The 12,776-nt window shown below is 54.1% G+C and overlaps 1 protein-coding gene across 1 annotated transcript in view; it reads left to right on the top strand.

The window, feature by feature from the left end:
* Positions 1-12,299, top strand: part of LOC105474726 (staphylococcal nuclease and tudor domain containing 1) — a 439,238-nt gene extending 426,939 nt beyond the window's left edge. Inside the window, exons 18-24 of the mRNA XM_011729557.3 lie at positions 1,077-1,218; positions 4,450-4,573; positions 5,420-5,489; positions 6,659-6,772; positions 9,192-9,395; positions 11,548-11,592; positions 11,704-12,299. Of these exons, the coding sequence (XP_011727859.1) occupies positions 1,077-1,218; positions 4,450-4,573; positions 5,420-5,489; positions 6,659-6,772; positions 9,192-9,395; positions 11,548-11,592; positions 11,704-11,769 (765 nt within the window). The 3' untranslated portion in view covers positions 11,770-12,299. The remainder of the gene's footprint in view (positions 1-1,076; positions 1,219-4,449; positions 4,574-5,419; positions 5,490-6,658; positions 6,773-9,191; positions 9,396-11,547; positions 11,593-11,703) is intronic.
* The last annotated feature ends 477 nt before the right edge of the window (positions 12,300-12,776 follow it).

Here is a 12,776-nt window from a genome sequence, read left to right as displayed (position 1 = left end):
AATCTTCTGGCTGCAGGATTGGACTTGACACACTGTCACGTCAAATCAGCTTCTGAGCCACTGCAGCCCTGACAGCACAGGGCCTGGGGAAGGAAGGGAGAGAGGGAAGGGTGGAGAGCGCATGGCCCAGCTTCTGGGCTGAGGTCAGAGCAACCTGCTGGAGGTGAGGAGGATGGAGAAAATGCTGAGCAGAAGCATTCTTGGTGAGCTCTTCCCCAGCCTAGGGTTGCGGCTTGGACTGCCTCAGGAGCACCAGAGGCCCTGTGACAGCAGGAGGTCCTGCAGAATTCAGAGGCGCCCTGCAGAGGGCCACGGGGAAGGGAGATGGGGAACCGGAGCAAGAGAGGTGCGGGTGTGAGGAGCCCAGAGCCAAAGAGTTCATGAAAGCAGGGCTCTCACACTTGGACGTGCATGAGATGGCCTGGGAGTCTGGTTTTGCTCTTTTTTACTCTCTCTGGGATGCTCAGAACAGATTGTAATTTGGTGGGCCTGGGGTAGGATCCGGGGCCTGCATTTTTAATAAACTCCCTTGTTGGTTCTGATGCCTGCCCGAATTTGAGAACTGCTAGATGAGAACTTTAGAGAGCCCACCTTTCGCCTCCGAGATAGAGGGCTTCAGGGGCTCAGCCGGGTGTGAATCCAGTGCCCCACAGTCACTCACCCAGGGCTGATCCCATTTGCCCAAAACCTCTTTCCCAGTGTCTTTTTTTTCCTCCTTCTTCTTCTTTTTTGAGACAGAGTCTTGCACTGTCACCCAGGCTGGAGTGCAGTGGCATGATCTTGGCTCACTGCAGCCTGTGCCTCCCAGGTTCAAGCAATTCTTCTGCCCCAGCCTTCCAAGTAGCTGGGACTACAGGCACCCACCACCGCACCCAGCTAATTTTTTGTATTTTTAGTAGAGATGGGGTTTCACCATATTGGCCAGGCTGATCTCGAACTCCTGACCTCGTGATCCACCCGCCTCAGCCTCCCAAAGTGCTGGGATTACAGGCATGAGCCACCACGCCTGGCCTCCCCGTGTCCTTTATGACTTCACTTCCTCACCCTCTTCTCACTTCTGCGGACTGAACATGCAGGTCTGGGCCCACTATGAGGAGCAGCCTGTGGAGGAGGTGATGCCAGTGCTGGAGGAGAAGGAGCGATCCGCCAGCTACAAGCCTGTGTTTGTGACCGAGATCACTGACGACCTGCACTTCTACGTGCAGGATGTGGAGACTGGTGAGTGCTCAGGCCGCTGGCTCGTGGTTCCTTGGTTGGTCCAGCTAGGGCTGCCTGGGGGTAGGAGGCCTCTGCCCAGTGGGTGGGAGGAACGCTGCCTAGGCCGTCCAGGAGCCTCCCCTGAAGAGCTCACGTTGCCGCCCCTATCCCCCTGCCTTGTCCCACTGCTCCTCTGGGCTTGGGGTTATTTCAGGAACCTTCACATGAGCCCTGGCGTGGGCTCAGGCATGGAGGTGCTGCCGGGCAGGTCCTCTGAGAGCAGGTGAGATAACTAGGTTTATCTGGGTGGAGCTCTGAGCCTTTTAGGTGATTGTTTGTTCCCACACACTCCTGACTATGCTGGGCAGGAGGATTTGTAGCCCCCAGAGTGTGTCAGGCATCAGCCAGGCATCGCTCAGCCCCTTTCCCTCTGGGGGAGCAAGGAGTGGTGCTGGGTTTGTCTCTGCTGGGGTTTCTCCTTCTGTAGAGGTTAACATAGCCCTGAGTGATAGCCAGTTTCCATGGAAACAGGCAGCGCTCTAGGGGAAGACATCCCCGGGCAGTCTCTGAAGGACCTTCTCCTCCTTCCATCCTGAGTGGTGTACACTGTTGCCAGGGTCCCCGGGGCAGAAACCTGGGGTTTCTGGAGGCCAAAGGGCAGGAGAAAGCTCTAGCAGCCGCTGGCTCGACTCCACCTCCACCTGCTTATGCTTTCCATCCTGACCTCCCTCTTCTCATGGCCACCCTGTGCAGGGAAACAGTTGAGTTTGGAGCAGAAGGAAAAGCTCTTAGAGCTGCCTCTGGATCCCAGGAAACAAATCATGGTAGGCAGAGGTGGACAGAGGGAGCTGGAAGTGTCAGTGACACTCAGGCAGTCCCCCAGATGGCAGGACACAGCTCTGCCCAGCCTCCTCAGCCCACCCCACGCCAACTCCAGCCCTGTCTCAGCCACTTCCCTCTAATGCTATTTCCCAGGCAGCTGCCTTTGTGAGTGTCATTTCACCAGGAAAAACTTGACCATTCCTGGCCCTGGGCTGGCTGTGCTTAAAAAGGAAAAACGCGAAGGGGAGGGGTAGAGATGGAGCCGATGAGCCTTTGGGATTAGGTTCTCTTGAGGTCAGCCACAGTCCTGCCGAAAGCTGCTCCAGCAGTTGCCTTGGGAATGAAATCGGGCGGTGGCCAGCCTCTAGGGCTGGGTCATGTGACAGGGAAGGAGTCTTGTAGTGGTGGTCTAGGTAGGAACAAGAGCTGTTCCTGGGCAGAGGAACCAGCTAGAATTCACCACCCCTAAATCCCCACCAGTCCCCCAGAGAACTTGAGCAAAAGGAGGCGATCACTCCCAGGCAGGCTCCACTCAGCTGCTGGGCCCTGCTGGGGAGGACCCGCCTTGACTCGGAACAAGCCCCTGAAGTCTTAGGGAGCAGAAATCTGAAGCAGAAAACAAGAAAAAAGAGAAAACCATGTGTCCTTGGAATGCTGGAAGAGAAGGGAGTGAGGCCCTTCCTGGCGGGCCACCTGGGGATTTGTGGTGGTCTCCAGAGAGGAAGGCCCCTGCCCTCTGGTGGCTCCGTGGTATCCATGGAGATAAACCTCAGAATCCACAGCCCCCCTCTGCTGAAACCTTTCATCCCCTTTCAGGGGGCATCCTCTCGCCCCGTCTCCCTTCTTTCAATTAAAGTCTGTCTTCGAGAAGGATCTGACAAAAACATTGCCATTAGCTGCAAATGACCAGTGAGTCTATGTAAGGACCTCCCAGAGGGCTTTGCCTGTTGGCAGGAGGCAAAGTCCTGCTTCTGTTGCCTTGGAGCAAAAAAATGAAAGTAGACCAAGTTAGGGAGGAAGCTGTCTGTCAAGGCTTCTTAATCCCTGGAATTTCACTGTCTGGGGTAGGAACACTGTCTAAAGAGAATTATAGAGGGCTGGCCACTGGGGAGGGGGAGGGGCAGCTGCTACCTTCAGGCCTCTGTCCTGTGGATGCAGGACCAGTGGCCTCTGCAGCAGCCTAAGAGTGGACACACATCCCTGCATGCTTATGCAGAGTTTATTTTCAATGCAGCTGAATTATTAAGCACCCTGCATGCATTGGGGATTCTACCAGGCCTTGCGTGAGTAAACAGAAAGAAGTGAGCTATGGTCTATGCCCTGAAGGAGCTCACAGTATAGTAGCAGGTAACTTGTAAGGCTGACTGTGGCAAGTGTAACAACAGACATATGTTGCGCCCTCCTTACAGCACTGCCTTGGGCCCTGAAGATAAAGAGAGGACTCCCACACTTAGACTAGACATCCACAGTCACCCTCCTTGCTTCTGAGAGGAAAGGGGCAAAAAGGGTCTGAGACTGAGCCAGAATCAGGGCCAGAGGGGACATAAAAAGGGAAGCCACAGGGGACTGATGCCTCCCAGAGTCAGGGTGGGAGGATTCTTTAAGGAGCCAGGGAGAGAAACTGAGTAGGCCCTAGGTGTTGCCAAAACAGGCAAAAGCAGCAGGACTGCTGACCCAAAGTCAGAGTGCTTAGGGAAAGACAAGGTAGGGAATCCCTCCTCCAGTGGATCAGGGGCCCTGAGTAGCGGGGTGGGACAGTAGAGCCCCAGCCCAGCAGCACTGGAAGTTCAGCATGTATCTTGCAGGGTGACAAGGGTCAGAGTGGCCAAGTTTGAATAATACTGAGGCTCTAGGTCCTGATTCAAGAATTCCTCCCCCATCTTCCATGGCTTCAATTCTGGGGCCTTTTCCACAGTGGTGTGGGGCCCATCCTTCATCCCTACTTTTGCCCCCTGGGAGGCAGTGGACAGTGGCTTCTGTCAGTTACCACCTCTGTGACCCAGGCCAGGAGCTGGCCTTGTAGAAATGCAGTACAGGCTGGCCAGCCCTCACCCTGGAGAAGGCTGTTTGGCATTGTCCTTGCTCCCTGTCTTCTTGCTTTCTCCACCTCCTTAATCAAAGCTCAGGCACATCCCAAGGGCTCCCACATCCTGGGCCAGCAGACTGGAGAGCTGAGATGGCAAGGCTGTGTGTGCCTTTAAGGCCCAATGTGTCAGCAAGTCACCAGTGCCACTTCTGAAGGCAGATGGCATGAAACCTCTGGAGTGAGGACCAAGAGGGCTTCCCCACATGGGTTGGGGACAAAGCCAGTGCTGCAGTGCCCCCCAGAATTTCACATTGAGCTCCCTCCCCAACGCCTCCCAGAAAAACCCTCCAGCGGCTTCGAGGAACCCAGCTCCCAGGTCTCACTGCACTCTTCCTCCCTGGCAGGCACCCAGTTGGAGAAGCTGATGGAGAACATGCGCAATGACATTGCCAGCCACCCCCCTGTAGAGGGCTCCTATGCCCCCCGCAGGGGAGAGTTCTGCATTGCCAAATTTGTAGATGGAGAATGGTAAGCCACCTGGAACAGCAAGGCAGAGTCTTGAGCAGGAACGATAGCAAGGCTGTCCTCAGGCCCCGGGCGTTGCCTTAGCAGTCTGGTTTCCCCAGCTGGTTAATGGTGGCCCCCAGCAACTCTCCTGAGTGTCCCTCTTCATTGCCCACAGCCCATTTGGGGCCTCGCTCTGGCCTGTGCACCCCCTGCCAGACAGAAGTGGCTTCTTCCTTCTCTCTGGGGATTCCAGAGTGGGAGCCCTGGCTGGCTGGCTGGCTGGCCGGGCTGTCCAGCACACCCCTCACCTCACCCGGGAAGAATGATGTTACACGGGGCTGAGGTAGAGGCTGGGCCACGGTAAGCCCATACCAGCTGCCTGACCCTCCTCCCTGGCTGTCTAGGACATGAGCAGCAGTGCTCACAGGCCAGAAGAAGGTCGCTGATGTGTAATCTACCAAGGGAGGGCCCACGGCCTTCCCAGGGTGACGAAGTGACTTGGATGTGTTCCCTGCTGCGGCCTCCCAGACAGATCTGCTGGCTAATTACAGCTGCTGTTTAGTGCTCTGGGTTTAAACAGCAGACATCAATCTAGTCATTAGTCTTGTTGCTTTATGCCCCAAGGACACATTAATCTGCTCCACATGCTCCTTTCTCCCTCTTCTGCTCCCAGCTATGCTCTGATTCCATTAGGTGGTGGCCACAGTGCCCGAGGCTGGGCCTAGATGGAGTGCAGTAACTGTCCCCTGTGACACCCATTGAACCCAGGCAGGAAAATGCTGTGCCCCTGCCCCGCCATTGCTGAGGCTCTGGGAGCCCAGACTCCTCAGGGCTGTCTCTTGAGCTCTGCCCATGATGCCATTGCAGGTACCGTGCCCGAGTAGAGAAAGTCGAGTCTCCTGCCAAAGTACATGTCTTCTACATTGACTACGGCAATGTGAGTGTTGGGGACCAGGGTGTTGGGGGGGCTATCAAACAGCAGCCCCCGGGTCAAATCCGTCTGATCTCTCCAAGGTCCTTCTGAGCCTACCAATAGAACAATGAGCACTGGGGCATCTCTGCTGTGCGTGTAACAGGCCAGGCCCCCTGAGTGACCTAGCAAAACTGGGGTCTATGACCAGTGGCTGCAAGCACTGATAGGTCCCACGTCCAGACCCCACAGATGAGTGTCCAGCCACACCCACAGTTCCTCTTCTGCCTGAGGTCTCTGCAGAATCGGGGCAGGGCCTCTGTAGCACTTGGAGGGCCTTTACACCCACAGTTCCTGGTATTCAAGCCAAACTGGGTGTTTGTTCCATGCGCTAATCCCCAGCACATCCCCAAACTCAGGCTTGCTGGGAAGGGACAGTCACAAGGTGACAGTGACTGGCACCCTTGGGAGAAAATCTCTCCAGCTGGACCTGGGAGTCTACTGACAACTCCTGGGAGAGTCTCTTTAGGAACAGCAGCGAGCCCGTGAGAAAGCTGTCGTTCAGGAGGGTCAGGAGGGTGATGCTCCTGAGTCATGACTCTGCTTGTCTGCATTCCTCCCATACCTTCCTCAAGGGCTAAGACTGAGGATCTGTTAATAGAGATCCCAGAGCTGGGCCATGCTGCCAACCTATCTCCTGGGAATACACAAAGGAAGAGGTCCTGCCAGACGAGGGCGAACCCAGATGCCTGGGCCAGAACCACAGGCAGGCCCAGTGACCACGGGGATACTTGTCTTGGTGTGCTCCCCTAGCCAGCAGCTGGAGCACCCACTGGCCTGTGGGAACGTAGTCAGAGATCCCATGTCACAGACAGAAGGGCATTGGGAGGAAATGGAAAAGATTAGAGTCCAGTTATACTGTGATTGTTTTCATGGGAACCACTAGGTGTGCCAGCACCAGGCCCAGTGAGGGTATGAGCCACAGCTCCCCATCTACTGCTGGACCCGCAGGGCACATTCTCCCCAGCCTTCACCCACTGGGGAGCCTTTGTATCTGGCAAAGTGGAACCAAGTCATGGGACGAACAGGGTGGCCCAGAGTTTGCATTCCCAGAGGCCTGGCCACAGAGAGCTGTCCTGTGAGAGAGCAAGGGGGCAGCGAGTATGTGACATATTGGCCTGCTGCTTTCTCTGCAGAGAGAAGTCCTGCCATCCACCCGCCTGGGAACCCTACCACCTGCCTTCAGCACTCGGGTGCTGCCAGCTCAAGCCACGGAGTATGCCTTCGCCTTCATCCAGGTGCCCCAAGATGTAAGTCTGGAGTCTTCCTCCTTCCAAAGGGTCCACTGACACTCAGCCGCTGCTGCAGCCCTCATGGGCTGACAGGAGAAGATGGAAACTATGATGGTCTCTTAGTAATAGGACTCAAGAGATGGGAAGTTGAGGAAGATGCTACCGAGGAGGTAGTATTAGAGCATTCCAGCTAGTTCATAGAAGCAGGTAGGCCAGAGTGCGTTTGGACAAAGACTAGACCACCACAGCTGGATCCCAGGGGGCTTTTGGAAAGTGGCAGGAGATGATCGGGCAGTGGCAGGAGGTGAGATGGGAAAGGCCTTGATGTTGTGGACTTGTCTACCCTGGCAAGGAGTTTATTCTTTGTGCTGTATAGGCAGGAGGAATGTGGCACCATTTCTAGGAGAAGTGTGACATGGTCCAAAACGTTTCTGAAAGTTAGTTCTGATGGCACAGTGAACAGAGGGACTAGAAGGAATGGGTGGGAGACAATTATAACAGTCCAGGCTAGAGACGAAGGTGGCGCTGGGTTTCTTATGTGTGGATATGTTGCTGTTGGCCAAGGAGAATGAGAAGGAGCAAATTTGGGCAGTGGGACCTCCAGGCAGACTTACAGTTTTCAGTTGGGGAGTGAGATGAGACCCGGAATGTATGGGTCTGTGTAGTTAAAACCGTGGTGGTGTACAAGATTGCCCAGATTGAGTATATGGAAGGTGTGATGGGGAGGAGAGAGAGTATTAGGAAGTGCTGGGGTCCTGCCATCTGAGAACAGGAGCCCAGAGGCAGCATGTGCAGCCAGAGAGGAGAGAACCCATGCTGTGGGTCGTGGATACCCTCTATCCCCAGAAACAGAAAGCCAGTCTGCAATGTCCAGATCCCCTGGGAGATCAGGCAGGTTGAGGCTTCCCAGGGGCTGCCCTTGGCTTTAGCTTTGCGAAGGTGCCTGGTACCTGGAGTGAGAGCTGCATGAACACCATGGTTGGCACTGTCACCAGATAAGAGGTGCAAATGAAGAATAAGCACATTTACTCTCCACCTTTTCACAAAGTTGCTGAAGGGCAGGAGAGAAGCTACAGAAAATGCTGAAGGCAAGTATCACAAAACAGGTCGGTGAAGACAGACATGTGGAGTCAGGTGCAGTGGCTCACGCCTGTAATTCCAGCATAGGAGGCCAAGCAGGGAAGATTGCTTGAGGCCAGGAGTTCAAAACCAGCCTGGGCAACATAGTAAGACCCTGTCTCTTAAAAAAAAAAAAAAATTAACTTGGTGTGGTGACACACGCCTGTAGTCCCAGCTGTTCAGGAGACTGCAGTGAGAGGATCCCTAGAGCCCACAAGTTGAAGGTTGCAGTGAGATGATGGTACCACTGCACTCTGGCCAGTCCCTATCTCCTTTTTTTTTTTTTTTTTTTTTTTTTTTTTTTTGAGATGAAGTCTTGCTTTGTCGCCCAGGCTGGAGTGCAGTGGCACAATCTCGGCTCACTGCAACCTCTGCCTCCCAAGTTCAAGCGATTCTCCCACCTCAGCCTTCCGAGTAGCTGGGATTACAGGTGCCCGCCACCACACCCAGCTAATTTTTGTATTTTCAGTAGAGACAGGGTTTCACCATGTTGGCCAGGCTGGTCTTGAACTCCTGACCTCAGGTGATCCACCCACCTTGGCCTCCCAAAGTGCTGGGATTACAGCGTGAGCCATCACACCTGGCCTAGTCCCTGTCTCTTAAAAAAAAAAAAAAAAGACGGAGACAGAGGATGTCATGGACTTAGTGCACTGGAGCAAGGTCCTGCAGGAGGTAGGAAGTGAGAGGACACCAAGTGTAGGTGAGCTTTGAGTGGGAAGAATTCACTTTTCCTTGGAGACACAGGGCAGGCAGGTGGGAGCACAGGGTAGGAAAGAAAGGGGTCACTTGCAAATAGTCTCTGGCTGAGGGCAAGGAAAAGAAAAGAAAAGGGGAAGACTTCCTATCCAGAGCCTGTTTCTGCCTCACTAGGGTTCTTTCTGTTTTTGTTTTGTTTTGTTTTGAGGCCGAGTCTCACTCTGTCACCCAGGCTGGAGTGCAATGGTGCAATCTCGGCTCACTGCAGCCTCCGCCTTCTAAGTTCAAGCGACTCTCATGCCTCAGTTTCCTGAGTAGTTGGGATTACAGGCATGCGCCACCACGCCCCGCTAATTTTTGTGTTTTTGGTAGAGATGGGGTTTCACTGTGTTGGCCAGGCTGGTCGCCAACTCTCGGCCTCAAGGGGTCCACCCACCTCAGCCTCCCAAAGTGCTGGGATTACAGGCATGAGCCGCTGTGCCTGGCCAGCCTCACTAGGGTTCTCTGGGGAGTGAATTACAGGCCCCTGCTAGCCAGACTTTCTTGGGAGTCCATGGACAGGAGCTGGGGCCCAAGTGGTGGTTCTCTGGCTTGCTCTGACCTGAGTGTGTCTCTGCTCCAGGATGATGCCCGCACGGACGCCGTGGACAGCGTGGTTCGGGATATCCAGAACACTCAGTGCCTGCTCAACGTGGAACACCTGAGCTCCGGCTGCCCCCACGTCACCCTGCAGTTTGCAGATTCCAAGGGCGATGTGGGGCTGGGCTTGGTGAAGGAGGGGCTGGTCATGGTGGAGGTGCGCAAGGAGAAACAGTTCCAGAAAGTGGTACGTGATGTGGAGAGGTGGCCCCAGCATTGCGCCACCGCCCTCACAGAGAAGGGGACTGTTCCACAAGCCAGGAAGGGAGCAGGGAATCCACCATCCTGCTGTTCCTGCTGGGGAAAGATAATGGATTTGGGTTTGTTGGGGTTTTTTTGTTTTTGTTTTAAAGTTAATTACATCCCAAATTAATTGGCTGCGGGTTTGGCTGAGAATGCAGCTGCAAACTAGAGCGGAAAGCTTCCCTCCCCATGTACCCCCAGGTGACAGGCGAGAAAGCTTTGCCAGGGGCGATGTGGAGAGGGTCAAGGCCTGTCTTTCCCGCTCTCCCAGTCGTACTCTCCAACAGACAGTTTCCAAGGCAATAACCAATTCCTAATACCCAGTGCCACCCCGAGCCAGAGCTGTCGAGGAGGCAGCACCGAAGGGCCCAGAAGGACTCTGCCACACAACCCTCCAGCTGTTTGGAAAGCCCTGTGAACCTGGAGTCCTGCCTCCGCCGTTCTGAGAGGAGAAGCCAGCCTCCTGAGCCCCAGCTCCCTGCTCATGAAGTGAGGGGAGCACTAGCTGCCTTGCCACTTCTCAAGGCTGATCATGACAATCAGTGCACTGATACCTGGGAAATAGCTTGCACTGCGCAGCCATTGGTGATTAGCTTTGGGCTCTGGATACAAGGCAGCCCCTTCCACCCAACATTATACATTTCTGAGTCCCTCTCTGCCCTCTCACCAAGCAGCCACTGAGGCCCTATTGCAGACCAGCCCTGCTTCCCAGCTGGGCTGAATCAGCGACCCATCCAAGAGGGCCAGACTAGGGGAAGCTCTGCCCCTCACAGAGCTGCTGTCTCCTGGCAGAAAGTGATGAGAGGGCAGCAGGATGTGGCCAGCGTCTCCCTATGTTCCCTCAGAGACAGGGACAAGAAAGGCGTGGCATGAAAACCAGACACTCCTCCTCTTCATCTCTCTTCCATTTGCCCACTGCTCTCCCTTCTCCCAGCCCTCCTGGCCTTTCCTCTCTTCCTCAAGCACCGCAGGCCCACATAATGTGTTGGTGGCTGTGCAGGCTGATGACACACTGGAACAAGACACCCCTGTGGATTGCCACTGTGTCTCAAGAGAAGCCCAACCCCTAGGCCCCTCTGGATAGACCCCCACTTTCCTTAGGAAATGGCTCCTAGGAGGTCAGCTTCAGCCTCCCTATAGAATTGGAGATCTTAATGTACCGCATATGAAACTGCCCATAATGCCTCTGCTATGTAGAAAATTCCTTCTGCTGCAGTCCCTGAGATAAACACAAAACATGGGTTCATTTATTTATTCATTCTATCAGCAGACATTTATTGAGGGCCTATGGTATATCAGTGAGCAAGAGACAGCACCCCTGCCCTGAGGAGCTTACATTCAAGCATGAGGAGACAACAATTACAATGAACATAATAAGTAAATTAAATAGGATATTGGAAGATGATAACTGTAGTGAAAAAATAGAAGTGGAATCCAGGGAGTCAGGAATGGGAGGGGAAGGTTGTATTTGTATTGTTTTTGTTTGGTTTGCTTTCTTTTGAGACCGGGTCTGGAGTACAGTGGCGCAGTGCCGGAATCATGGCTCACTGCAGCCTTCAACTCCCTGGCTCAAGTGATCCTCCCACCTCAGCCTGCCAAGTAACTGAGACTACTAGCAGGCATGCATGGGCCACCATGCCTGGCTAAATTTTTTCATTTTTTTATAGAGATGGGGTCAGCCTGGTCTTGAACTCCTGGGCTCAAGTGATCCTCCTGCCTTGGCCTCCCGAAGTGCTGCAATTATAGGCGAGAGCCACCACACCTGGCCTAGGTTGTAATTTTAAATGGGATTGCCTGAGACCTCATTAAGAAGGAGATACTTTACCACAGACCTGAAGCGGGTGGGAGAGGTAGCCAGGAGCACATGACCAGAGGAGCGTTCCAGGCAGACAGAAGAGCTAGTGCAAAGAGTTAAGGGAATAAGCCAGGAGACTAATGTGATTGTGTTTTGCGTTTTACTCTGAGGGAACTAGGCTCCATTGGACGGGCTTGAGCAAGGGACAGCTGTGGCCCTGACCTGAGCATTCTGCAGGGTCCTGCTGGCTGATCATTTGAGGGCACCCCTGACCACTCCCTTTCCTCTCTCGTCCCTCCAGATCACAGAATACCTGAATGCCCAGGAGTCAGCCAAGAGCGCCAGGGTGAGTTCTTGCCTTGGGAGCCCCGAGAGGGCACTGAGTTGAGGGGTTTGGCCCTCTGAGTTCCAGTGGGTCCCATGTCCCTGAAGAGCTATTTTCTGTTCTTTATTACAGCTGAATCTGTGGCGCTATGGAGACTTTCGAGCTGATGATGCAGACGAATTTGGCTACAGCCGCTAAGGAGGGGATCGGGTTTGGCCCCCAGCACCGCTCACGCCATTCCCTCTTCCTCTGCCGGGAGGGCGTTTTCAACTCCAAACCCCAGACAGGGGTTGTAGATTGGGTCCAGCTTTGCTTCAGTGTGTGGAAATGTCTTGTAGGGTGGCATTGGGGCTGGTGGGGGGGTGGACCCCAAGGCTTTCTGGGGCAGACCCTTGTCCTCTGTGATGATGGGCACTGCTATCCACAGTCTCTCCCAGTTGGTTTTATTTGGAGGTTTGTGGTTTTTTAAAAAGAGTCCTCAAATCAGGAAGGAACATCAAAGACTATGTCCTAGTGGAGGGAGTAATCCTAACACCCAGGCCGACTGCCAGCTGGCACCTGCCTCTATCCTAGACTGCCCTCCTCCCAGCTCTCTGTCCAACTGTTGATTATGTGATTTTTCTGATACATCCATTCTAAAATGCCAGTGTGTTCACATCTTTGCCCTGGCCAGCCCATTCTGTATTTAAAGCTTTTGAGGCCCAATAAAATAGTACGTGCTGTCTGCAGCCCTTATTGGTCACAGTGTGGTCCAGAGCATGGAGTCTTGGCGGCTTCAGCCAGGAGGAGACCTGGACACTTGAATGACCCCCAAGATAGTCATCCAAATGCCTGGACATTCTCCCTAAAAATAGAGCCAGCTGGGGAAAGCAAGGCAGATCTTCAGAGTCTGAGCAAGCAACTCCTGGCCCCAGTAGGCACCGCTTGGCACCATGGCCCTCATGCAGGAGGCTACAGGTCCTTTTTGACTTATTGCACATGGCTGTTTTCAAGGACCTTAGAGAGAGCAGCTTAGCCAGCAGCACCCAGGACAATTTAACCACTGTGAATTGCTGGACCTAGCCTTAGGCAGACCCTGCCAGATCCCCAAGAAAGGATTCAAAAGGAAATCAGCTGAGAGAAATGAGGTGATTTCCCTAATTCCTGCTGTGGCTGGGATAGAGTGGGTTAGAACGCAGGCCCCCTGGTTCTTCCCTGGAGAACAG

Source organism: Macaca nemestrina, chromosome 4, assembly GCF_043159975.1.
Source record: "Macaca nemestrina isolate mMacNem1 chromosome 4, mMacNem.hap1, whole genome shotgun sequence".
NCBI classification, from domain to species: domain Eukaryota; kingdom Metazoa; phylum Chordata; class Mammalia; order Primates; family Cercopithecidae; genus Macaca; species Macaca nemestrina.
The sequence above is the reverse complement of the archived record's forward strand: the minus strand, read 5'-3'. Positions and strand labels throughout refer to the sequence as shown.